This window comes from Trachurus japonicus, chromosome 9, assembly GCF_045865225.1.
Source record: "Trachurus japonicus isolate A0001 chromosome 9, Traja_1.0".
Classification (NCBI taxonomy): domain Eukaryota; kingdom Metazoa; phylum Chordata; class Actinopteri; order Carangiformes; family Carangidae; genus Trachurus; species Trachurus japonicus.
This window is the reverse complement of record NC_140915.1, coordinates 34,509,948-34,537,694: the sequence shown is the minus strand read 5'-3', so window position 1 is coordinate 34,537,694 and position 27,747 is coordinate 34,509,948. Positions and strand designations below refer to the sequence as shown.

General features: G+C 40.2%; 1 protein-coding gene across 2 annotated transcripts; it reads left to right on the top strand.

Annotated features, from left to right (window-relative positions):
• The first annotated feature begins 6 nt into the window (after positions 1–6).
• Positions 7–26,234, top strand: pnpla7b (patatin-like phospholipase domain containing 7b). Of its 2 annotated transcripts, none has more exons than XM_085787609.1 (35): positions 7–267; positions 985–1,031; positions 2,509–2,583; positions 3,152–3,239; positions 3,772–3,851; positions 5,359–5,453; positions 5,751–5,891; positions 8,048–8,207; positions 8,314–8,394; positions 9,287–9,415; positions 9,501–9,581; positions 10,514–10,634; positions 10,760–10,837; positions 11,728–11,810; positions 13,515–13,664; positions 14,176–14,253; positions 15,492–15,697; positions 15,788–15,919; positions 16,454–16,577; positions 17,245–17,434; positions 18,205–18,354; positions 19,514–19,577; positions 19,719–19,887; positions 21,102–21,284; positions 21,381–21,499; positions 22,612–22,768; positions 22,922–23,038; positions 23,587–23,656; positions 23,803–23,919; positions 24,503–24,651; positions 24,771–24,923; positions 25,019–25,135; positions 25,223–25,307; positions 25,448–25,578; positions 25,806–26,234. In XM_085787609.1, exons 1-35 carry the CDS (start codon positions 261–263, stop codon positions 25,824–25,826), a joined length of 3,948 nt encoding a protein of 1,315 aa, XP_085643735.1. In that variant the 5' UTR covers positions 7–260; the 3' UTR covers positions 25,827–26,234. The 2 variants fall into 2 exon arrangements, with proteins under 2 accessions (XP_085643735.1, XP_085643736.1); XM_085787610.1 differs by having other exon boundaries at positions 118–136.
• The last annotated feature ends 1,513 nt before the right edge of the window (positions 26,235–27,747 follow it).

The following is a 27,747-nucleotide window of genomic DNA, read 5'->3' as shown; positions in this document are numbered from 1 at the left end:
CCCTTCAAAATAAATCAGTAAACGCGCCCCATGTGCAAAACAATAACATGTTGCGTATTTATATTAGTTTAATTAATGTTGAGGTGAATAACTGAGCTACACTGCAGCCAGCCGCTGGAGTCTCTTTAAATACACGGTATGCTTGCATCACGGCGGGGTCATCGAGCGGTTTGGCCGATAAGGGTTTTACTTTGTATGACGGGACATTCAGATTGTTGTTACGGTGCAGTCTTTACACTATTATAAGGCACACACACACTATGAAAGGTACGTGGGAAATCTGTTCGCTCTCTTTAACTCTGAAATAGTCGATCTGTTCGTGTGTATGTGTGTGTGTTTGTTTCCCAGGTGCAGACTTTCTCCAGTTTTTCTCCTGTAATGCGCTGGATTGTCCTTTTGTTGTGTAGCGGATCGCAGACAGTCAGTGAGAGTTAAGTTAACGTGGACTGATGTTGACATTAAAGTGTTTACTGCTATTTGTCTCTAAGATTTACTTCTTAATATATAATATACCTATCAAAGTATAGAGAGTTAGTTGGACTTCACCCACTCCACACTGCTGCAGTTAACTCCTGTCAACAAACAGTCCCACCACAGGCTCCCTGTTGTCACCAACAAGTCTGTGATCAGGAGGGGGGGAAAAAAATCAAAGTCTTCCACAGTCATCCTGTCATTCTGACATTTGTCCCAGTTGCATTAAACTGTTGTTTCATGTTGTGGAGCAGAGCTGTGCACAAGTGCAGGAGGGAGTGTCAGGTTACAGACCCTCAGCTTGTGACCTCTTTCTCCTCACTTGTGTATGTGGTTAGTATTTTACTCTGTGACCTGTTGGTCAGCTGAGCAGAATAGCACATCCCGGACGGTTATTGAAATATGACACAAGCTTAATCAAAGGTTAAGCTTTTGAGCTTCAAGGTTTCAGGACCCATTTGAAATGTACAATCATTTAGAAATAGGCCTTGATTCCATTTCCATTTGTTGCAGGCATGCAGCAGGACGACGATGACGAGGAGAGCTGCAGTGTCTACCCAGTATGTCCTCCATTCACTGCACTACACTGTCTGAAAATGCGCTTTCACTTGGGCTCAGCACATTCAGGACAGTTGCTCTGCTTTGTTTTGTTTTTTTGTTTTTTGTTTTTTACATTTCTCTCAGTTCCTCAGTGATACTTTGGACCAGAGCCAAACCACTTTAGATTAAACAAACATTAACTTTGATTAAATTGCCATTTAAAGCTGATTACATCTACAACACAGAACAGAGACTTTGCAACATATTGTTCAATGAATTATAGTTTACCTTTGGCTTTTTGTGTGTATTGTATGGTATTCTAAAAATATTGATTATTTTACAATAACATTATTATTATTGAATAGCCTAATATTCGTGCAAGAACGCCTGAGTTTTGAAAAAAGAACCTTCCATGAGACACAATTTATCTACTTAATTTCTTATAATAAACAGAACAAGAAATACTGTTAAATTGACTTATGTATATTCCATCCATTGGTTCATCTGTTCTCCTTTAGGATAAAAATTAGCTGAATATTTTGTCGATTTTATACTGGCAACCAGACTGCAACACACTGCAACTTCAGAAAACATGCAAACAGACTCACACACTGACAATTGAAGAAACCTCTCCATTAATTAAACAACACGTGCACTGGAAATTCATAAAGCACAACAGAAGTGTGTTTGAAGATACTAAAAAGTAATGAAACTGGCAGGAACTTGTTGTTTAAGGCCCCGATTGTGACTTAAGAGAGAGAGACATACAATGGTGTGGCACAAAGGGCTGGACTCAAATCTGGGCTGCTGAAGTTAGGGTTACGCCTTCGTGACACCCCCATCCCCCATCTCCCTCTTCTCATCCCACCACTCTAAACACTTGTGTTGTGTTATGTTGTAGGAGTGAATTTGCAGCACGCTGAGCTCTCAGGGCCACTACAGCTTTAAGCTACAACATTTAAACACAGTGCTGAGAGGTTTGTTTTGACTTGGCTGCTCAGCCATGGCAGAACATCATGTGTCAGACTCACTGACCTTGACACACAGCCACCCTGTCATTTACAAGTCAACAAACAGTGATTCAAACTCACTGAGTTGAAATTAATTCATGAGAAGCTCAGAACAGTTCAACAACTGTCAACAATCCCTACAAGTTCATTACAACGCAGTAATGATCATAACTAAAATGTAGGCTACATGGCAAAGTCATTAGACATTCTCCATATGATCTATGCTCTATTTTGCTTCCTTAAAGGGACATTGTGTTACTTCTCCTGTTATCTATTCAGGAAAATCGATTATTTGGTTCAAAAGTGTTTTTTATAATCAGTAATCCCCCCCATCAACAAACTGAAGTGTTCCTTTCAGCTCTGAATTAGCCGTTCATATCTCATATCTACATGGAGCGGGTAAGCTCGGTGCTGGCTGCCATGTGGTGTCGCCATGTTTTTACGTTCAAGATGAAAGATGATGACTTTTACTTTTTTGATGTTTCAGAGCCTGGTTCCGCTCGGCAATGAGATTAAGGCCAGGATGCAGCAGTTTGTGGAAGAAAGGACGGAGGCCAATATGGTAATGGCCAGCAATCAATTCCTCAATCATCAATTTCTGACCCCCTGTCTAATCGATTGACTGTGCAAATATATTTTTTTGCCATTTGGAATGATATTTAAATGTTCACGAGTTCATAAGTGTTCATTAGTTTTATATAAGTGTTCATTTAGCACAACAATTTACCAAAAACATGTTGTATTACTTTGCATAGTATTTAAGATTTTTTACGACAGTTTTTTCTGAATTGCCAAAACACTGATGTCCATTGTCTGAACCAAATCCTCACTGGCCTGAACACATTGAATGAATCAGTCCCTCTTTTGGCAAAAACATAAACAATTTTCACCAGATACACACAAGTTGCAGATCTCATTTCACTCTTTTGCAAACACATTCTCACTCACTAAAACACATTGTGCACCATGATGCACAGTTACAGCACAGATGTCATTGCTTAGACACAACTCAAAACTGTTCACACTTTTTGCTGCTGATATGATGAAACCAGACCAGGGGGGAGTGCTCAGGCTGTTGAAGGTTGAACGGAACAGAGGGGGAAAGTAATTTGCCTGTATTTATTTTCCAGTGGACGGCCGTGCTGATGGCAGCTGTGACCGTCATTCCAGTGGTTGGAGTGGTCGTGTTCCTTCTTTACAGAAGATACAAACGGTCAAGTCAGTGCCCTGCACACTGTACACACACTGCTCTATTCCAGACAACAGAAGCTGTACAGAACACACCTACACACTCTGTTTCTGCAGCTTCAGATGCACGGTGGCACAGCTCAGTTCACACTTAGTGTTGTGGTGAAGACCACCTAACCCAAGACCAAAGCATACCAAAACCAAGACAATACCAAGACTTTGAGGGGGTCGACTCGAGACCAAGTCAAGACCAAGACCAAGACCAAGGGGGTTAGGGTTAGACAGAGTAAATATGTAATCGATTCCGATACAAGAGCAAGATCTGAAACCTCAGTACCACAACACTGCCTATATGAACATTGTTCTTTGAAAAGTTGTCAATGCCACTCTGCATTCTGCAGTTACAACACAGTCGTTGGATGGTATATTAAAACATTCTGTTCATGCAAAAGGAAAATAAATCATGCATGAACTTCAATTATTCCATGGGATGGAAAGTGTAGACAGAAAGGTGATTTACTCAGGCCAGACATTCTTACAGAGCATGCCTGCTGTGTTTCAGAGGAGGAGGCTGGAGTTCCTCATTATCGCTTCAGGAAGAGAGACAAGGTGATGTTCTATGGCCGGAAGATCATGAGAAAGGTCAGTGTCTTCTCAAACACCCCACTCAAGGTAGACGTTTCTTTTTACAGTTATTTTAACTGTCATGATAAAAGTAGGTGTAGTATGTGTGTGATTTTTTTTCTATCACTGCTCACCCTGTATATTTTTTTTAATCATCAGATTTTATTTTATTTTCTGAATTTACATATCAACAATGCAGCATACATCATTAAGCAGTGGTCTGAGCTTGGGGAGGAAATTAGCAAAATTCAAATAAAATAGAAAATGAAAAGAAAAGAATATGACAACTCACCCTGTATTTTATACTGTATGTATCTTTGACTGATTTGACTGACGTATTAATTAATAACGTATTATTAATAAAATATAGCATATGAGCAGAGATAGAAGGAGAGGAGCAAACTGATGAAGAACTGAAACCAGCTGACACCAGGCAGAATATAAATATGTTGAAATGTCAGTTGTTAGCAGTGGCTCGACAGCAGTTTTCAACTATGTCCTCACATTGATCATCCACTGCAGTCTGGCCCAATGCCAGCTTTTAAGCCGCTCCTGTTCCTGGGATGTTGCATATTTGTCTCAGTGTGGTGCCTGTTCTAAAGGTTTGAATGGTGATAAGATCAGGAGAAATATCAGCAGTTTTCTTTCCGTCTGTAGAGCATCACTTGAAATGCAACTGGTCCAATAACTCAGTGGTTCTCAAAGGTTTTTACATCAAGGACTCCTAAATTGACACAAATTAGACCACGGACCCCCATTGGACAAAGTTTTGAAGCAAATGTCAGAAATACACAAATATTTGTTCTGAGACTGAAGAACGTTACATCTTTAGTCAATGTACGAGTCGATGTTCAAATTAGGGCCAATGGCGTGAATTTTTGGAAATATTATAGAGAAATTTCTGGAAAAAAGTGGTACAATTTCTCTAAAAACATTTAAACATTTCTACAACAAGTGGTAAAAATTCTGAAACAAAAATATATTTTTTAAAAATTCTAGAAAAAAAGTGATAGAAAAAAAAGTTTAAATTTTTCCAGAGAAAAGTAGTAAAATTTCTCAAAAACAAAAGCAAAAAGTGGTAACAATTCTTTAATTTTTTTTTTTAAAGGGAAACATAAATGGGGCGGTGTGTGGCGCAGTGGTTAGAGCGGCCGCCCCATGTAGAGGCTGCAGTCCTCGCCGCAGGTGGCCCCGGTTCGAATCCCGCGTCGGGCACCCCTTTCCTGCATGTCATTCCCCCTCTCTCTGCCTCCCCCTTTCCTGTCTATCTCTACTGGGTACTATCAAATAAAGGCAAAAAGCCAAAAAATATTCTTAAAAAAAAAAAAAAAAGGGAAACATAAATAATAAAAAAAGAGTGGTAAAAATTTCTCAAAAAACTTTTATAAATTCTAGAAAAAAATTGTAAAATTTCAAGAAAAAGTTGGGGACCCCCTTGAACCCTCTCAAGGACCCCTGAGGGTCCCTGGACCCCACATTGAGAACCACTGCAATAACTAAACATTCCATGTTCTTGCTGTTGCAGGTTCAGACCTTGTCGTCACCTCCTCCCTCGAACTCAAACCCAGGCTCCCGGCAGAGACTGAGGAAGAGGACTAAAGTCCTGTCTATAGCTCGCAAGTGAGTCTCTCTTTACTGTAAAGGCTGGTTCATGTTTTATCCTGGAGACAGCTGCTGTGTTTGACTGAATGATAGATTCACTTTGTTAGACCTTGGAGTGAGATTTATTTGCCAAAGAAGACACAGATTTATTTAACATGTTACCAAAATCAAAATTATGAAGAATCAGCTTTGAGTAATTCTGAATACTTTTTTAGTAATGAACATCTTCAAGTCCAGAGTTGTGACCTCTGTCCTCTCAGGAGGAAACAAAACTAAAATAAACATTAACAGTATGAAGGATGTGTGTGTTGGTAGAATCCTGCGTATCCGGAGGGAGCCCCCCACCCTGCAGCCCAAGGAGCCCCCTCCCTGCCTGCTGGAGGCTGACCTGACTGAGTTTGACGTGCAGAACTCCCATCTCCCCTCTGAGGTGCTGTACATGTTGAAAAATGTCAGGTAAGATATAGATACATACAGGTCAAATGTAATACTGTGGGTTTGACAGAACAAGCAGTTTGCAGAGCCATGTCAAACTGTTATGGACTATTTTCTGACATTTTATTATTTTATAGACCAGCTGGGGTGGTTTCATCTTCAGAAAATGATAAACATTGACAGTTAAAAGGGTGGAGGTTTCTATAGTAACAAAGTCCACGGCTGCATTACCTGCGTCAGAGTATAGGCTGCAGGTGTTCAGCCAAGTTCAACCCCTACATGAGTTAAGGTTGGAGTGTTTGATTTTAGAATTATTCATCACTAACTACCTGACTGACTGACTGACTGACTGACTGACTGGTGTGGCCAGATCATGCTAATTTTCTACAAAGCAATTTTATTATTATGATTATGATTATGATTATTATTGTTTTATTTTTTTTAATTGTGAAATACAAAACAAACAACACAGTGGACATACATCAATGTATACACAAAGTGTGAATAAGGTAAATGGTAAATGGACTTGCACATATATAGCGCTTTTCTAGTCTCTTGGACCACTCAAAGCGCTTTACACTGTAGGTGTAGTGTGTGTAATATAATATAAATGGTGGTCATAACAGTAATAGTGATAGCAGTTATAAAGAAAGAAATTAATGAATAATAATAGTAATATAGCTCATAATAATAATAACATTATTATAACAGCAATAGCTAGACAGCAATAATAAGAAAAAATCTGAACAAGGGATAAAAGAAGGATGTGGGAGTGGAGGATGGGAGGAAAAGAATATAACTATGAGAGAGGAAAAAAATGAATAAAGAAAGAAAGAAAAAAAAATTAAAATAAAATGGGGACAGTTTATAAGATTGGCAAAGCTATCTTAGAGAGCCTCGTCAGATATGGAATCACAGCCTGGTTTGGCAACCTAACAGTACAACTGATGAACAACTATGAAGATAATTGGTATGAGACAATATGAGACAATTTATACAATCAGTCAGTTATGAAATAAACAATAAAAATCTCCTCAGAATCTCCTCTGAATATGAACTTCTCCCATCAGGAAGAAGATTCTACATATCGTAGTGCAAAACAAACTGTTTCAAATTATCATTTGTTCCAGCTTCTTTTAAGTTGTTGAACAATGTTAAGAACTAGTGCAACAGAGCAACGTGCAATGAACACAAGGACTTGAGCACTTGGCACTTTTTCTAGCTCTTTGAATGGTCTAACGTCTCTGTATGTCCCTGTGTTGTCATTGTTAAATGTAGTCTACGTCGGTTTTATGTGACTACATGTACCTCCTGTTCTTCGTCCGGTTTAGTAGTGACTGTGTCTTTCCCTATGAAGCAATGTAATGTAGCACGACACCCACGACAGACTTCCCTGAAGGGACAATAAAGTTTACCCTGACCCTGACCCTGACTGACTGAATTGACCATAACTCTTGTAAAAATCTGCATTTCTTCCACCTGGGAAATGATGACTGAATCAATCTGAGTCTGTCCTGTAAACCTAACTGGTCCTGATGTCATGCTGCGTTCAAGACAACTCGGAGGTCGGAAATCCCAACTCGAAGATTTCCGACTTCCGACATCATTGCGTTCACGCTGCAGGAACTCGGGAGAAAAAAAAACTTGGATATCTGAAGGGACTTTGGCATATTGTGGCTCATAGCTGAATACGAAAAATAAATGCAGCAGTAAATGATGTTTATTTTGGAGGAGAGGAGACGCTGCAGATGAGTGCACATATAGCCTTGATAACAGTTAAACGTTATTTCCGTCACATACGAGGACCGCAATTTCACACCATACAACAATCACAGCTTAATATAAACGTATTTCATATAGGCTACTGCAATAATACACAAAAATAAGCATTCAAACCTCAACAAATAAATTATGTCTAAATTCTAACCGTTTAAGACGAGGCCTGCCATGTTTTGATGTTGTCGTGACGTCAAGTCGGAAAGTCAGAGTTCTGATATGATACCCGAGTTTCCGATCTGTAATTTCCGAGTTCGACGCCGTTCAATTCATTTTTTACAACTCGGAGCTCGTGTTGTTCCGACTTTCGAGTTGTCTTGAACGCAGCATAAAATGTGGGTAAATGACATGATCAGTGATGTAACTGCAGCGTGTGTGTGTACTGTATGTGTTGTAACCAGGGTGCTGGGCCACTTTGAGAAGCCTCTGTTCCTGGAGCTGTGTCGTCACATGGTGCTGATCCAGCTGCACCAGGGAGAGGCTCTGTTCAGACCGGGCGACACCGACGACAGCATCTATGTGGTTCAGGATGGCCGCCTGGAGCTGTGCATCCATGAGAGTGTAAGAGCAGGAAGACTTTCACACTGAGACAGACAGATTGGCCCTTTTCTTTTCTTGCCATCTTGTTTACTAACTGTTGCTTGTTATTGTTGTTGTGTCGCTGCAGGATGGCACAGACGCAGTGGTGAAGGAAGTCCTACCAGGAGACAGTGTTCACAGTCTGCTCAGCATCATGGACATAATAACTGTACGTCTGAAGCCCAACTGTCATCCCCTCCTTTTGTTGTCCTGTTGTTGTTGTTGTTGTTGTGTTAGCACCGGCGTGTTGAAATGTGTTGTACACATGGTGGTTCAGCCTCATGTGATATAATTTAGTGAGCAGTGAGCTTAAATTTGGTGATCAGAGCGTTTGGTTTGTGGTATGACATGAACACCTGTGCAAACTCTCAATATTCACCCTGTTTAACCAATATTAACTAAGTTATACTTAAAGGACAATTCCGGGTAAATTCAACTCTGGGCTGTATTTTTCTAACATTTTAGGTCTAAAAGAAGGAATCTGAAAATTTTCAGTTTAATTGCTGTTTTGCGGTAGTTGTGTCTGTCCCCGCATCGCCATGGCAGCGATGAATGGGAGTGAATGCTGCTTAGGCTGTTTACAGCCCTCAAAGCCGCAATTTTTTTCCGCAGACATCGTCAGGTGGCTACTCAAACATGCGCCAAGAAGTTTATTTACTTCAAGCAAGTCATGAGTTGATATTCCTGTGTTTATGACACCAACGGGATCTTCTGACTGCACGTAAACACACCGAGCGCGTCAAAGTCTTGCGGAGTCTCACACAAGACCCATTGTGTGAGACTCTGCAAGACTTTGAATTAGATCTAGTTTTACAGACATGTCGGCTTGCTTGAAGTAAATAAACGTCTGTTTGAGTAGCCATCTGACGCTGTCTGTGGAACAAAACTGTCTCTACAAAAACAGTTTTAACTGTTTACATTTATTGTCTGTTTTTAGAGATTTTATAGTTTTGGAGAGAGTTGCCTGTCTAAGATTCTGACTCTGAAAACCCCCACAAATCAAAAACACCTGCCTTTCTCCATGCACTGTGACATATCATCTTTGCTGTTGTATATTACAGGGCTATCCAGCTCCTTACAAGACGGTGTCAGCCAGAGCCGCAGCTCCCTCCACCGTCCTGCGTCTCCCGGCTGCAGCCTTCCAGTCGGTCTTTGAGAAATATCCTGAAACTCTGGTTCGAGTCATTCAGGTGAGGCTCCGTCCTCCGTCCGCTTCCCGAGGATTTCTTTTTGGTAGAAACTCTTCATTCTCTGACTGTCTCCCTCCCTCTGCAGATAATCATGGTGCGTCTTCAGAGAGTGACTTTCCTGGCCTTACACAACTACCTCGGCCTGACCACTGAGCTCTTCAACCCGGTACTGCAGCTTTGCTTCGCGCTGTGTGCTCCGACTGTGGGCAAATATGTTTAAGATTAGATGACCTCAAGTCTAACCTTGTGTATACCTGGCAGTGTCCACCCGACACTGTTTGTTTTGTTTTATTTGTGTGTTTCTCTCTAGTCTCTGATTTGCAACACAACAAGAGTAAGAAGAGCAGTGTTTAAAGGGATATTTCAACATTTTGGCAAATTGGCCTATTGCCATAATCCCTGTAGTTTTAGGAGTAGGTTCATTACTTTTAATTGTCGGTGCAAGCCGTTTTGAGATTGGCAAGGCAGAGACGTGAACTGCTCAGATAACGCAACGAAGACTCATGGTATTTCCACGTCTCCCTCATCAAACTAAATCCAACAATTCCAAAACACTCTTGTGGACAAGTTGTGACCTGCACATTCACCACGCTATGAAATAATAACATAATACTTAGGTAACATTACGACACATGAAGCAAATACTCGGAACTACTTTCGCTGCTGAGTAACCGTGTCTGGGATGTAGTTCCAGTTACGTATTTACCTTGAAAACGACTTCATCTCATAACGTTTCGTTATTATCTCATAGTGTGGTGAATGTGCAGGTCACAACTTGTCCACCAGAGCGTTTTGGAGTTGTTGGACTGTGTATTTAGTTTGATGAGGGAAAGCCCGGAAATTCCGTGTGTCGTGCAGAGCTTACGTCTCTGCCCTGCCGATCTCAAAACAGCTTGCACCAACAATTTAAGGTAATGAACCTACTCCTTATGGCAATAGGAGAATTTGCCAAAATGTTGAAATATCCCTCTAATAGTTACTCATTCATAAAATAAAATGTAAAAAAATCATTGAACATTAATATATTCTCTGATTAGTGCATTTGATATTTAATTTATTAACTGTTTTTTCCCTGATATGGATGGATGTGTGTTACAGGAGAGCCAAGCCATCTCCTTGGTGTCCGTGGCCCATGTTCTGGGTGAGACTCACTCATACAGAGGTGTCCGCAGGCAGCCCTCACACTCTGACGACCCGGGTTCAGAAAAATCAGATGCAGGTCAGAAACAACACCACTCTCATAGTCTGCAGGCGTGTGTGTGTCTCTGTGTGTGTGTGTCTCTGTGTGTGTGCGCAGCAAGAGTAATCTGTTCTCTTTATATCTCCTCATACGCACCACAACAGAGAAGTCCAACCCCACCGATATACCCTCATCAAAACACAAGAAGTCTCGTTCTTTCTCCACTCCTGTGGCTGTTACAGGTACATACACACAGTCACTGATTTATTGTTTTATATAATATATAATATGTATAGGTAACACTTTACAATAAGGGTCCCTTAATTAACGTTAGTTAGTATATTATTAAGCATTAATATAAAAACTAATGTGTTAATTAATGTTGAGTAATGCATACATAATGATAATTACATTATTCAACTTTTATTATTACTTAATAATTTATTAACTAACTTTGAGTAGTAAACATTAATTAACTGCTTACTAATAGGCTACATTAATTAATGTGTTTCTTAATCCTAAGTAATACATAATAATGATTGTTAATATATCTGTAAACAGTTAATTAATGCTTAATAATGTACTAACTAATGTTAATTAAGGGACCCTTTTTGTAAAGTGTTACCATGTATATAATGTGAGTAACAAGAAAGGAAAACAAGTTATAATATTATACAAATAAGAAGTGAAATTTCAAACTTTTTTTCCCCTCAATGTGACTTCATTGAGCATACTGCAATTCAATAAACTATGTTTAGTCTATCTGCTCTTACTGTAGGTGTTCTAAGTTGACTCAAATCATGTATTTTATTTGTAATAGAGACATTACACATGTTGGATATTATGTGGAAAATTGAAGGAACAGGAAAAGTTGTCATTACATTTGAAATCCAACAACTGTATGTTCCACGTATTTGAGTCTTTTTGCAGGTCATCAGTTACTATCATTGTAAATGAATCATCAATGATTGTCCACTTTTGCAACTACTTATTGTTAATGTGCCCATAGACAGGCCCAACTGCAGAAGATTTTTATAGAGCCCTTCAAAACCAAGTTGTACAGAAGCATAAACATACAGTATGTCTTATAAATCAATATCAATCTTGTCTGTGTTTTGTTTGTGTCATGTAGGTGAAATGTCAGATGACCTCAACAGAGTGTATGAACGGGCTGGAGTTCACAGAGAGGAGATGGCGCCTCACAGTCCTGTTAAGGTCTCTGGATAAGACACTTGCTTCACCCTCTGTTAGAAGTTTTCTGCTCAGGGTCCAGACAGGTTGGATGACAGGGAGATATTTACTAATGGAGGCTGACTGAGCATAGAAGTCTGAACCACTGTCTATGCCCTCATTTTATCAGCAGTAAAGCTGTGATGGGAGGGGGAAGTATATCACACTAGTGAGGTTGGTGTAAGGACTTGAACTGGGGGTTTGATGTTTTTAATACAACTGAGCTAATTCCTCTGTCAGTTCAACCAGAGCACAGTCTCACATAGAGCACAACTAGGTCAAAGCCGGGTATGTCTGCGCTGCACATGGTCAAAGTGTGAAATTGAGAAGATAAATGGAAACTCTGGAACTAGACCAGGACCTTTATTTACCTCAGCCGCAGAGAGTAATAGGTCTTTCTATCTAATCCCCTGTTAGTATTAAGTCTCATTTTCAGTTGTTCTTGTTTGCTGTCTTAAAGGGATATTTCAACATTTTGGCAAATTCGCCACGCTATGAAATAATAACGTATAATTATGTAACATTATGGCACATAAAGCAAATACTTAGAACTACTTGCGCTTTTGAAATCACTCTGCCCAGGAAATGTGTCTGGAATGTAGTTCCGGCTACGCATTTGTAGTCTACTTGCCAGCCCATAGGGCCCCATTGTGAACCCGGAAATGTTGAGTACCCCAAAGTTTTATGTTTGAAATATATAGTATGGGTCCCCAGTATTCAGAAACTGCCGGATGCTAATTTATATATTTTGGGCAATTAGCACAATTGACATAATGAGCATAAATTAGCATATTTTGGGCAATATTTCAACAAAATTGACTTGGCTGATCTGGGCAATATTGGAGTGGTTTTAGGGGTTATTGATGATGCTGAATCCATTTCTGACATTTTCAAAATTCAAAATGGCTGTCTAAACCGGAAGTGACCAGATTTTAACCGCCAGTGGGCCGATTTTGATGGATTTCAATCTGGTCACTTCCAGTTTAGACAGCCATTTTGAATTTTGAAAATGTCAGAAATGGATTCAGCATCATCAATAACCCCTAAAACCACTCCAATATTGCCCAGATCAGCCAAGTCAATTTTGTTGAAATATTGCCCATATAGGCAAAATATGCTAGTTTATGCTAATTATGTCAATTGTGCTAATTGCCCAATATATATAAGTTAGGACCCATACTATATATTTCTAACATAAAACTTTGGGGTACTCAACATTTCCGGGTACTCATTGTTGGCAAGTAGACTATTGCCTCAAAAACAACTCTGTCTCGTAACGTTCCATTATTATCTCATGAATGTGCAGGTCACAACTTGTCCACGAGAGTGTTTTAGAGTTGTTGGATTGTGTATTTGATGAGTTTGATGAGGGAAACATGGAAATACCATATGCCTCTGTCTCTGCCCCGCCGATCTAAAAACAGCTTGCACCGACAATTAAAGGTAATGAATCTACTCCTAAGACTATAGGGATTATGGCAATAGGAGAATTTGCCAAAAATGTTGCAATATCCCTTTAAAGTTCCTACATTATGTGTCAATACAAATTAAAAACTTCCTGCAATTGTTTCAATAGAAGGCCTTTTGAGTTTAGTGGGTTATCTTAGTGCACTAAAGACACATTGGTTGCTGAGAGTAAGTGTGCAGTGTGTGGTCACTATAATTTAATGTCTCTCTTTATTTCCTCAGTCTATTCTAAAGAAGACTGTCACAATGCAGCGCAGTCCATCTGCTGTTTACCAATACAGCGATGCTGGAGGAGGAAACGCCCACCATAATAAAGTTAATGCCATTTTCCAAGCTGCAAAGAAGGATCTGCTGCAGGTCATCCAAATACAGGTAAGTTACAATGCAAACTTCATGCACATTTGTGTTTTGTCTTTTCTTTTTAAAGTATTTTATGCTGCTCTTGAATTGCCCTTCGGGGACAATAAAGATTTATAATACAATGCAATTTCCTGAAAAAAGGAAATAGGGTGCCGGAGTGTATACTGTAGTTTAATTGTTTTATATCTCGCTTTTCTCAGACTAGTTTCTGGTCACATCCCCACATCATACAATATATGAACTATTTGTGTGAGAAATAGCTAATAAGTGACCTTGACCTATGACCTTGAGTCACAGAAAATGTAACCAGTTCATAATTTTGATCAGAAAACAACATGCCTCTGGCTCCAAGGACCAGATACATAAAAACAATCAATGTTCTGGTTAAATATAATTGTGTAAATAGGCAATCTGTTAACAGTCATATAGTGATTCATCCATGCTGGGTCAGTTATCACAGGATGTTTCTGAGAGAAGAACAGTCGCCTCTCTGAGTCTCTAACTTGTCTTTTGATGCCATCAGGACCACAGTCTGCTGGAGGGGAGGGTGACTCTCCGCCAGGTCAAAGCTGGCTCTGTTGTGGCCCGTCAAGGAGACCAGGTCAGTGTCAGGTCAACACTGGCAGAAGCTCCTATTGACAGAACACTGACCAGTGCAGCTCCAAGCTGAACAAGCTGAACAAAAACAAGACAAACAAAGCAAAGTGTGGAAACTCTGCTGCTGTAGAGTTTAGCTGCTGAGAGAGGCGGAGAAGTAGAATCATCTAAAAGCATATAGATCCACATAATATAGTGAACTAACAGTAGTCCAAACCACATTTAGCGTAAGCTTAACTATTTTGTAATGATAATACAGCAGCAGCACACACAAACACAGATTTACTGCACGTAGACACCTCTTAAAAGAGCAGAAATATGAGAAATGAATCAAGTTAAAGTAAGTAAAAAACCTAATAGCAGCAGGCTAGCAGTAGTTTAGGAGAACAGCATTTGCACAGAAAGTTTTATCAATCTATGGTTGCTCAACATGGAATACACTACCGCTGGTCATAAGGGAAATTTCAACATAGCATTTAAAAAACAGCTGAAAACATGGCTTACTGATAACCAGGTCTGTAAACATCAAGGGTAGTTCTCTTATTTTAGATTACTAAAATAGTAGGCACTTTACTCCATGCACTTTAAAATGCAATTTAAAATAGCACTTCATAACAGATGCACTTTAATGAATCTTAACAACACTATGCGACACCTTTGTCGATTAAATGCATTTCAATTTTACTACTACTCCTTACTCCTTCTGACTGAAGCTACTGTGTCATATGGTATTTGTACCATGTTGTGCTTTGTTCTTATTCTCGTCCTTGTCTAATGTTGTTTTTGTGTGAACTGCGGGACTGCAGATGGAAATTAGCTTTAGAGCTAAAATCTGGCACATTTACATATTGTATGTTGCAGAGAGAATATGCAGAGTCCCGTGAAAGGCAGTAAAAACTTAAGATGCTGCTCAGTCTCACATTTTGGGGGTACCAGTCTTCATAAAAGATTGTGTAGCTCAGATGGAGTCGAGAGTAATGAGATTAAAAAAGCACGACTGGACCACTTTTCTCACTTGTCAGCAGCATCAACAATAACTCCAAGATTCCTGTCAGATGGTCTTGATCAGGGAAGACAACCTGCTGTGAAGCAGGCCGGATAGAATTATGAGTTATGAGTTTACAAGTTTCTGAGCTGTCAAATTAATCTCCAAAGCTGTTGTGGTTGTTGGTTTCATCATTTCCATAAGAACTGGTTTGTAATCTCTGCACCTCTTATTTTTCACCTCATCTCGGTTTACAGGACGTGAGCGTGCAGTTTGTCATCTCAGGTGCGCTCCATGTTTACCAGCGTATGATCGACCGCGAGGACGAGACCCTTCTGTTCGTCACCCACCCAGGCGAGATGGTGGGTCACCTGGCCGTCCTCACGGGCGAGCCCCTCATCTTCACCGTCCGAGCTCACCGAGACTGCACCTTCCTCTCCATATCCAAGGCTCACTTCTATGAGTAGGATCGAGTTCACACACAAAATACTCGAGTCGCTTGTTCGTGGTGGGTCGAACGCACGCAAACTCACCCGTGTCTTCACCTTGTCAGGATCATGCGCGAGGAGCCGAGGGTGGTGCTGAACGTGGCTCACATTGTGGTCAGGAGGGTGTCACCGTTTGTCAGACAGATCGACTTCGCCTTGGACTGGATGGCTGTGGAGGCCGGCCGCGCCGTCTACAGGTACATAGTCTGATATCAATACAAATCTAATTTGATCAATTTAAAGTGAATTTCTAAAAGTTACTTATTACATTTTTTTTCACAAATATATATATGAGAAATTTGTGTTTATAATCATGGTAAGACTCTGAGTCATTTGCTTTTCTGTCAATGACTTCATAGACCTCCACCTACTGATCTTTGTCTGGTTTGAAGGCACAGACTCTATTTGATCCAGATGAGGAACTGGGTAACGGTGGTAGAGGCAACAACCTCCGTGATCCCACTCATGAAATCACTCACTGCTGTCTCTGTGATAGCCCGGGAGACAGAAGTTACAGGCTCTGTGTCAAATCTTTACATGGAAACTGTTAAGTTCCTCCTCCCACTTAGTTTAGCAGACACAAGAACAACAAAGAAAGACGAGGTGTCTGTCATGTTGGTCATGACGGCAGCAGAATATACCGCAGATCATATCGAGCCAGTTAAATCAAAATGAACAGTTATGTGGGTGGAGCCATTTTTGATGTTACTGTTTCCTAACATTGTTTTCAGACAGGGAGACAAGTCAGACAGCACCTTCATCGTCCTCAGTGGGCGACTGCGCTCTGTCATTGCAAAGGATGATGGGAAGAAGGAGCTGGCTGGAGAATATGGCCGCGGGGACTTAATTGGCGTGGTGAGTACTCAGAGTGGGGTTAACTGCCTTTTTTTTTTCTTTTTAAACATAAATATATTGGGTTTTTTTCTGTTAATACAACATCTAACAATTTAAACATCCTAAACATATGGAAGTAATGAAAATGATAATGAAAATATTCCTATAATAATACTGAAAAGGACCAAAATAAATGAATAATTAAATAAATAAAGATAACAAAAAATAGATCATATAAATAAATAAATAAAGTTAAAAAAGATCAATTAAATCACACTAATAAGTCAATAAATTACTGTGCAATGAATATTAAATTAAAATAAATAGCTAAATAAATCAATAATAATAATGAAAATTACAATAGGGCTTTCGCTGGGCGACTTGCAGTCGCCGCTCGGGCCCTAATAATAGTAAAAAAGTATTTTTAATGTAGGTTACAGCGTTCATTCCCAACAACAAATTAAATATTTTTCATTATCTCATTCTCCCACTGCCTCCTCCATATCTCTATTCCTCAACAGTCCCTGAAACATATTAAAGTAAACAAAGGTCAACCATTCATCTGGACAAATGCCTAAAATACATGGTTAACTGACTTTTGAATTTATAAATTAGAAGAAAATTATAGACAAACCTCTGACAGAAGCACATTTCAGTAACTACACACACTGTCCTGTGCACCGATCAGGTGGAGGCCGTGACACACATGAACCGAGCCACCACGGTCCACGCCGTCAGAGACTCTGAGCTGGCCAAGCTCCCTGAAGGAGCCCTGAACTCCATCAAGAGGAGGTATCCTCAAGTCGTCACACGGCTGATCCACCTCCTGGGGCAGAAGATACTGGGCAACATGCAGCAGATGAACGGACCTCTGGCTGGTACGCATACACGCTTTGTCTCAGTGTGTGACAAGATGGGGCTTAAATGCAGCTCATGTGCACAAAAAATAACAAGAAAGGATTGGATATTGTTTCAGTATGACATCAAATACCATATGCAAGACTGGAAAACTGCTTTAAAGGGACATTGTGTAACTTCTCCTGTTATCTATTCACGAAAATCGATTATTTTGTTCAAAAGTCTGTTTTTCATTAATCAACAAACTGAAGTGTTCCTTTTAGCTCTGAATTAGCCGTTCATATCATTCATATCTCCATGGAGCGGGTAAGCTCGGTGCTGGCTGCCATGTGGTGTCTCCATGTTTTTACGTTCAGTGGCAGCGTGACGGTAGGAAACCACGGAAACTCAGCGGAGACACCGGAGCTGTCGGCTCAGGTCGAGGTGGCGTCTGTGAAAAGTCACCGCGGTAACAAATCAGATGTCATTTTAGTCACAGAAGTCCAGAGAAAGCCGGTAAAACGTGGGTCAGGTAAACAATACGACATCGCCATGACAACATATAGTCACATGTATTGTTTTGCCTCGTGCTGATGGACCACTTGTTTACATAGAGGCTTGTTTATGCCGTTACGTGCAGCAGCTGTCGTCCGTCTGCCGTCTGCCCAATTTCACGTGAATGCAGCATGAAAAATATATAACCGCAACGCTAGATGGGAGTAATTCCTACACAATGTACCTTTAAATAAAAGACCATCAACAATGTGACCAGGAGATCATGTAGCTCATGTGTGGACTGTCTGCCCTGCAGCTCGGAGTCTGGCTCTCTCCACCCCCTCCAGTAAGTGGGATGCTGGAAACCCAGCCTCCAACCTGTCCACTGTGGCCATCCTGCCTGTGTCCGACGAGGTCCCTCTCACTTCCTTCACTCTGGAGCTGCAGCATGCACTCAGTGGCATTGGTACACACACACACACACAGATTCACCCTGGTCGCCCTTCTGTCAGTTAGCCTAATATGTAGCAAATATACGTAAATAGTTATTGCTGATTTTGTAGTCTATAGATGCATGGGAATAAACATTATGCATGTATAAGTTCAGTATTTATAAAGCACTTTTCACTGACAAAAGCTTTACAGACAGACAAAAAAATGCATAGAAACACACCACACAGGGACACAATAGAGTCACATCCACCTCACAGGTGTATCAAAAGATTCATCACCAAAGCTTGATTAAGTAGAGTAGACTGGTTAACTGTGCAGGGACTTGATTGTACAGAGCTCTGTATATAAATGTGAGCATTTTCTTTTTGTGATCAAATTTTTATTTTGTTTTCCAAACTTTGAAAACGCCAATACATATTAATAACAAATACAAAACAAAATGGCAGACATAAAAATGACAAGATGAGAAATAAGAGAAACCACATTAGTAAAAAACAAAAACAAAAACAAAATAAAATAAAACATAAAATAACTACCTCCCACCACCCCAGGGCCCCCCAAAACCAAAAGCTACCAGCAGATTAGGTGGCTCGATCCGCTCCTGAGACCCATAAATCAGACTTGGATTTCTTGACTCCAATCACACGAGCAGTGGACACCTCCACGTAAATAATATCAAGAAATGTGAGGATCCAATTGTAAGTGTGAGCATTTTCAACTAGACTTTACATTCAACAAGGAGCCAGTGAAGGGAAGTGAGCACTGGACTGATAGGGGATCATCTGTTTGTCCTAGAGAGACGTCTAGTGGTGGCATGTGGGGTTGCTTGCAGATGACGCAGGGGCAGATTTACTATAATGGGAAAGAAGAGTTCACTGCACCGCAGAGGTCAATGCATGAGGAAATGAAACATGACTGAATAAATTATACAGGCTGGATTTTGATCGAGGGAACAACCCAAAGCTTAACAAGCACCTGACAATGAAACAGTTACTACAAACTAAGCACAGATAAAAAAAAAAAAATTAAAAAGTGCAAAGGTAAAGACCTGCAGCACTGGGATTATTTATTTTAGAATCTTTACCGTGATACAGGACACCTCAATGTCATTCACAGCTATGAAAGTAGGCCCTGTTTCAAACATTTGATGGATGTGTTTCTCTTTACTGAAGGTCCCACTCAACTGCTGACCAGTGACATCATCAAACAGCGACTAGGCTCTGCTGCTCTAGACAGGTAGACCTTTGATCAAATGATAAACTGCAAACAGATAAATACTGTGAAATGAGATGAGCATTTTAATAGTTAAATACTTAAATACAAACAGAGTAACAGGTAACATGTTGCTCCTGGATGGTTTGTACTTCTCCTTTAAAGTGTCCATGAGTACCGTCTGTCCAGTTGGCTGGGGCAGCAGGAGGACATCCACCGCATTGTCCTCTACCAGTCTGACTCCAGCCTCACGCCCTGGACCCAGCGCTGCATCCGCCAGGCCGACTGCATCATTATAGTGGGACTGGGTGAACAGGAGCCCACGGTGGGAGAGGTGAGTTTTACCTTCCAGTGAAACACAACACAAAATCCCAATCTATCTATCTATCTATCTATCTATCTATCTATCTATCTATCTATCTATCTATCTATCTATCTATCTATCTATCTATCTATCTATCTATCTATCTATCTATCTATCTATCTATCAAACAAAGAATCCAGTGTTTTTGATGCATTTTCTTCATGTTATATTCAGCCAGTGAGAGTGCCAGTGTTCTCTGGAGCCGTGAAACAACACACATATACCCACTGAGCATGATTCCTCTGATGCATTGCAAAATACCCCTTAAGTTTCTACGCAGTCAAGTAAAATATTGTTCCTGTTTATGGTAAACACCGCTGTCCTTCTCCCTTGTGCACTCTGTTGTTTCTGTGCTATGAGTTTTCTCTCATAGATGCATTTCAGAGGAAATCACTGGCTCAGTTTCTCTAGATGAACACAGGGTTGTTGTTGTTGTTGATATACAGAAGAACTCAGAGTTACTTCCCGATGCTTTGGGGAAGTGAATCTAACGTTCCCCTTTTTAACAACTACTGATGAAGGAAGCACCGTGGAGAAAGGCTGGAAGTCACCGCTTGCAGTCAGCAGGGTCCTTCTTAGATGTGGCACGTTTATGAGAAACAGCACTGGTTCCAAAGTCAGAGCAGCTGTGTGGAACGTGATCAATGTGATGTTTCAGTGTATGCTTTGTGTCAAGACAGTGTCATTAACCAAAGCACTTATTTATTTATTGGTTTATTTAACAGGGACAATGCAACATGCAACACACAATGATCAACAGTATTTAAAAGAAACTGCAAGTGAGCCAGAGTTAAGGGGTAGGCTAATTTCCATCCGTTGTCCCTGGCCAGATGTTGAAGGCAACCTAAAAACCAAAATAGGGCAACGATTAAGTAATGCATTAAAATACAACTACCTGGTAAAAGCTCATAAAAACAAATAAGACATGTATATAAAAAATGACATAATATATCTGTGCAGACTATGAAAATAGTGATTTATTGTAAAAATAAATAAGTTATGTTAATTATTAGATTTTGTTTTAAGTTTGTCTAATACCAAAAAACCCTGCTACAGTATTTAAGTTTAGAGAAGCTACAGCTTCATCATTACTCAAATTGTTGACTTACTATTTACTTACTGATGAACTGAGTGGAAGCTCTTTGCTTCTTCTTCCTCCTCCTCTTCCTCCTCTCCACCTGCAGCTGGAGCGAATGTTGGAGAGCAGTTCAGTGCGGGCTCAGAAGCAGCTGGTGTTACTGCACAGGGAGGACGGCCCCCCACCCAAAGGGACGGCCGAGTGGCTGAACATGAGGAGCTGGATCTCCAGACACCATCACCTGTCCTGCCCCCGCAGGGTCTTCTCCAGGAGGAGTTTACCTAAGCTGGTATGAACCACCACCACCACCTCACTCAGTCTCTATGGGCAGTTCTAGTCCAGTACACACGGTGTTTATATGTGTGTGTGTGTGTGTGGTTTTCAGAGAGAGCTGTACCAGCGTGTTTTTGAGAAATGTCCAGATCGTCACTCTGACTTCTCCCGCCTGGCCAGGATCCTGACAGGAAACAGCATCGCCATCGTACTTGGGGGAGGGGGCGCCAGGTAGGGCAGCTACGTACCATCATGTTTAACACACTAACACTGTCTGACCACAAGGTGTCCTCATGTAATAACAAGCTGGTTCAAACTCTCTACTCTGGGAAATTAATACTTCTATATATTAGTTATAATTTTGTTAAGTGTTTACATTGTTAAATAAGAATCTGCACAGGTTCAGTTCAGATCTTACAATTGACAGTTCATAACAGCAATAAAGGATAAAGACACGAGTGAGATTAGTAAACCTACAGAACACAACACCTACAGTAAAGTTAGTGTTTACCTCATTAATGGCTGATGAACAGCGGAGGCTTCGCTGTGTCACTTTATGTTCTTTTTTTTGTTTGTTTATTGGTATCATAACAACATTTTCACTTTTTTCCTCAACATCAGCTGCAGCAAATACTTAGTTCTAGATTTTGTTTTGCTCACCATTGAACATCATTCCATTTGCTTGTTCTCTCGGTTCTACAGTCGTCAATCAACAGGTTGTGTCAAAGTCATTTGATTCTGTTCATTCAAAAAAATATTTTTTGATGATGTATTTTTTAAAATCAAATACATTGGTACAGTAGAAAAAAGAAGTGAACAACTTTTCGCTTGTATTGGAGTCATATTTGACCAGGAGGATCTGTACTCTCCATCAACAGTTCACATCAACACATGATGTGCATAATATGAACGCTCCAATAAACAGGTGTATTCTGATTGTCTTTATTCTGATCCATCTGTTTCTCTTCCTCACTGCTCTGGCTTGCTCTGGAGCTCTGACAAGGTAGGGACTGTATTCCTGAGACATACTGTATGGTAGACATACTGTATGACTCCATTAGTTATGTAGTATGTAATAGTAGAAATGAATATACATTGAGTCCTACCCTCTGTTCTAGTGGATAGTGTGACTCTGTAGATTACTATGACTCCAATCTATCAATTTAATAGTAATTGAGTTAACATGGCTGAGACTTGATTTGAGTGACTTGACACATTATATTTTAAAATCACATAAAATCAGTTTTGTCCATAACAAATTTTTTTCCTTAAGATATGAGTGATTTGAACTGAATATGACATTAGATATCATGTGTAACGTTATTCAATGGGTTCCTCTCCAGGGGTTGCTCACAGGTGGGCGTCCTGCGGGCGCTGACAGAGGCAGGGATTCCCATCGACATGGTGGGAGGCACCTCCATCGGCTCCTTTATGGGAGCGCTGTACGCTGAAGAGAAGAGCTACAGTCGACTGAGAGTCCGGGCCCGTGAATGGGCCATGGTGAGTTCACATCATACTGAAGATATGAGAGTGTTTACGTTAAAAAAATGTTCTTCACTCATGAATGAATCGTGTTGTTTTTCCCCCTTGTCAGTATGACATGACAAACCTTGTTCTATGAACATCAGCATTTGCCTGTCTTTACTTCCTCAGGATATGACCTCATACTTTAAGAAGATATTGGACCTGACATATCCAGTTACCTCCATGTTTTCAGGAGCTTCCTTTAACTCCAGCATCAGTTCTGTCTTTAAGGATAAACAGATAGAGGTAAGGACAAGGCTTCCTTTACAGCGAAATATCTGCATCAATTTCGATTAGATCTTCCCACTTTCTGCAAAAACTTGTTGAAAAGACAAAATATTAAATATAAATATTGGTATTGTTAAAGCAGAAGTAAGCGGAATGTTTGTGTTAATATAAGTCTTAAATAGTTATATCTTCCGACAGCAATCACTTACATAGAGTGTTTGGTCTGAAACACGGGTCTGTCAGTCACTCTGCTCTGCTGTAAGCCGAGGAGAAAACTTTCCTTGTATCCTACAACCTTTATCCAATGAGGAGAGAGAACGGCATAAAGGGGCGGTCCTCTCTGTGTGTGCAGCCAAGGGATGCGTGTGAATGTGGTGACGTAGGGACGAGGGCAGGGACTGCTAACTCCATCGGCTGACAGGAAGTTAGCCAAAACCACCGGATCGCTTACTTCTGCTTTAACTTAACACACTCACCAAAATATATTTATTGATTTATCTACTGATTACAAATGACAAATGTTTATGAATGTTGATCACAAATGTTGCCGTGTCTGTCTTTTTCAGGACCTGTGGCTGCCATACTTCAACATTACAACAGATATCACAGCTTCCTCCATGAGAGTTCACACTGATGGTCTGTCTCACGTTGAAACACAGTGATTATTAATTTGATTCTTTGTTAGTCCAGGTGGACTAGACAGTCCTTGGTCTGAGTCTCCTCTAAAAAGACATACAGGTCAAGCTGATTTCTCTTTGCTACCTCCGTCCTGTCCTCCTCAGGGTCTTTGTGGCGATATGTCAGAGCCAGTATGTCACTGTCTGGTTACCTGCCTCCTCTCTGTGATCCTAAAGATGGACATTTACTCATGGATGGAGGCTACATCAACAACCTGCCTGGTGAGGAAGAAGACAGTTTTTTCTTGATGATGATAGAGACGATCTGTTTGTTCACCATCATGACTCCTCATGTGATTTGAAAGTGAGGAAATCTATATTTCTGGATTTGGAGCTCAGACAAATTTCGTCTTGCTACAAGCATAAAATCGATGCTCTGTGTTTTTTTTTATCTATTTGAAACTACAATCCTGTGTTGTATTAAATGTCAAAGAGCTTTAGAATTTGACCAGCTCAAATTTAGGAATACTTTCAGGTCATTTCACTCAGTTTGTATCAATCCTAAGCAAAAGAGACTTTTCACATCATGTGACCAGCGTTCCAGACTTTGTTTCCTTATGCTGCCTTAATTACAAGTTTTTCCGTTGTTGCTTTGCAGTAGTTTTCAGTCTTTCTGTTGCCTGAAGCTCGGTTCCCTCAGATCACCTCAGACTGAGAACATAACCTGAAACATCACAGTAGAAAAATAAAAAAGAAGTGCAGATTTAAAGGTCACAGTCTGCATAGATTTGATAGTGTTTAGGTATTCAGTCTGTCATAAAATGTGCTACAAACATCTGTCCATCTGTCCTGTCTTGTCATCCAGCCGACGTGGCTCGCTCCATGGGGGCCAAGGTTGTGATTGCAATCGACGTTGGGAGCAGGGATGAAACCAACCTGACCAACTACGGCGACTCCCTGAACGGCTGGTGGCTGCTGTGGAAGAGATTCAACCCGCTGTCTGAGAAAATCAAGGTTCACTGAGCTTTGCCATAAAAGTCCAATGTCCGCTGTAGTTTCCCCTTAACCTAAAAAGTCAAACAATACTGAATATTAGAAAGAGCTTTTACAGCATTGCTTCATTCTCCTCCCAGGTCCTGAACATGGCAGAGATCCAGACTCGGCTGGCTTACGTCTGCTGTGTACGGCAGCTGGAAGTGGTCAGAGACAGTGACTACTGCGAATACATCCGACCGCCTATCGACCACTACGGCACACTAGAGTTTGGCAAGTTCGATGAGATCACTGTGAGTTTAAACTCTCAACACAATTCCCCATAATTATGTCTCCATCATGTTCTGGCTTTGAGTCCTCACACCTTCCACCTTCACTCTGGCCGTAGGAGGTAGGATACCACCATGGGAAGACACTGTTTGATGTGTGGCAGCGCAGCAAGGTGGTGGACAGCATGCTGAAGGACAGACATCAGGAGGAGTTCCACAAGACCAAAACTGGCCATGTGAGTCAGGAACTGATGTCTGCTCTGAATGTACAATCAAATAGAGCTGATGAGGTCATCACTGGGATAATGCTGTGTGTCTTTCAGGTGGTCACCTGTCCCAATGCCTCCTTCACTGACCTGGCAGAGATTGTGTCCAGAATAGAACCGGTCAAAAATGCCTTAATCAACGGTTAGCTATGAATAACTAATTGAAATAGTGAACCAAATAATATCTTCTATCTATGTAGTGTGTGTGTGTATATATATGTATATATATATATGTTGTGTTATATAATATATAATATATGTTGTGCTCTGTGGTGTCTTCAGAGGAGCTGTCTGATGAATACCAGACAGACTATGATGAGGAGGCAGTGGAAAGTGCATTGTCTGACTTTGAGGCATTCACCCCAGGCAGTGAGCAAACAGAGGAAGAGGAGACCGCAGACACTGCAGAAACAGTATGTATTAACACAAGATCTAGTATTTTATTTGGATGATTGACTTAATTATTTATTATTTCTCTTTGCTCTTTCATTAGTTTATGCATAATATTCTTTGGCTCAATAAAATTAATGTATACAAAAGGAACAGATCGCGTCTCCTGAAGACTTATTCTGATTTATGCAAAATGAATAACAGCCAATGATAATACGTTTTTTTCTTTCTCTCTCTCTTTATTTCTTAGGATGAAGAAATCAGAGGATGAACAGGCAGAATACGCCTCATAATATTTGGTCAAGACCTTCATCAGAACCAACACTACCTGCTTCCTGACACACACACATGTTAATGCAGTGTTTCCACTGAGCTTCGGAAATGCATTACAGACATGTCACAGCCAGGGAGCAGCCTCAGTGACTTGCACACAGACACAAAACTGTTGATGAATGCGGTCATTTCGTGTAAGTATTAAACCTGCCAGTGGAAGGAAATAGTTTGAGTTGGATGAAGAACCATCATGTGTCTTGATGTTTTTTTGGACTTCTGAATGTCAGTGATTTGAATAGTTTGGTTTGAACGTCCTAGGTTTCTGCTTTTCATGGATCTATCAGGGAAAACCAAACCCGTCCATCGATTCTCTGGGTGAAATCAGGGAACACTGGGATTTTACTGGTAGCCTGACATTGGTAACTTCGCACTAGCACATTGTGCACAAATGCAATACATGATGCACTGACTATATACTTTTAGCATTAGAATTCATATAATGCAGTGTCAGTTTCCTGTGCTGCTGGTTCCTACCTATGACTGAGTACAAGTCCCACATGGAGAAAAAACCACAATCCTGAATCTTTGAATGACATTACGACCTCATTCTTGTTGTATTGTGGCTTTATTCTTAAAATTTCAGATCTGATATGTTCCTAGTACTCCGTCATACCTGCCATAATAAGCTCAGCCTCATAAACCTCTACAGTGCACTTAATAACGTTTACAGACAAGTTAAAAACATATAAGTAAATATGTTTTTGTGCCTACAATACACTTCAAGTACAAGTTCAAGTGTTACCCTCCTTTATATATGATGATCTGCCCAGTGTAGATGTGACAAGTGTAAAAGTGAATAATAAACTTGTCTAGCACATGTCAGATGTATATCATGGACATATTTCTTATTGGACCTTCAAGTTTCAGCACAGGAATAATATCCATTACCGTTACTAATATGTACTGTGTATATCATTTATCTGATTTGTAGTGAAGATATAGTTAGTGGTAGTCTTCAAATGTCTCATCTATATGTAATTGGTCTTTTGTTCATATGGTTGTAGAAGAAGAATACAAATAATGCATTTTATGTGTGATGGATAAAATGTATATACATGTAATGTTGAAGAGCTTATTTTCATTGAAAGACAAAAACAAGTAGGGAAAAAGCTTTAACGTGAAGAACCATTCATAAACAAATGCAAATATTTTTGACACAAACTATGGAATTGTCGGTGGTGTATTGCCTGCTGTGGTACAACACCCACAGCTATTTAAATGACTGAACATATTAGTAACTTTATACCTTTATCAGACTGGTGTTAATTACTTAACAGGTAAGAATCACCCTCCAAATCTTTGAAGGTATCAAAGTTCTAGTTTTTGAGAGTAAGAAAACTCAAAACTGAAACACCAAACACCTCCATCCCCAAAGCGTCCCATTCTCTCTTGGTATTTGTACATATTGTTCTAAGTCCCTGAAGCTACACTGCATGATATTCATGGACAGGAACATTTATTCACTGGTTACACTCGTACCACAGATGTCACCTGGGTCATGGTGTGTGGAGTTTGAATGTGTTATTTTTGTGTGTTAGCTGACTTTTGACGTGGATACAACTTTAGAACAACGTTGTACTCCAATGTTGGATTTACCATTGGATTATGATATGGATTTGAAAATTGGGTTTACGTTAAAACTGGACGTCAGCCCTGAACGTTAAATAGGCTAGACATTGGTATTTGTACGTATCCTTGACGTCAACCTTTTACGTTACATAGACATTGGATTTTGGTTGTACTAACCAACGTTGGATTACTGATGTTGATTTGAAAGTTAGGTTTACATCAAACCCTAACGTTGGCTTGACGTCAAGCACCAATACCAATACACATTGGATTTTAGTTAGACTCTAACG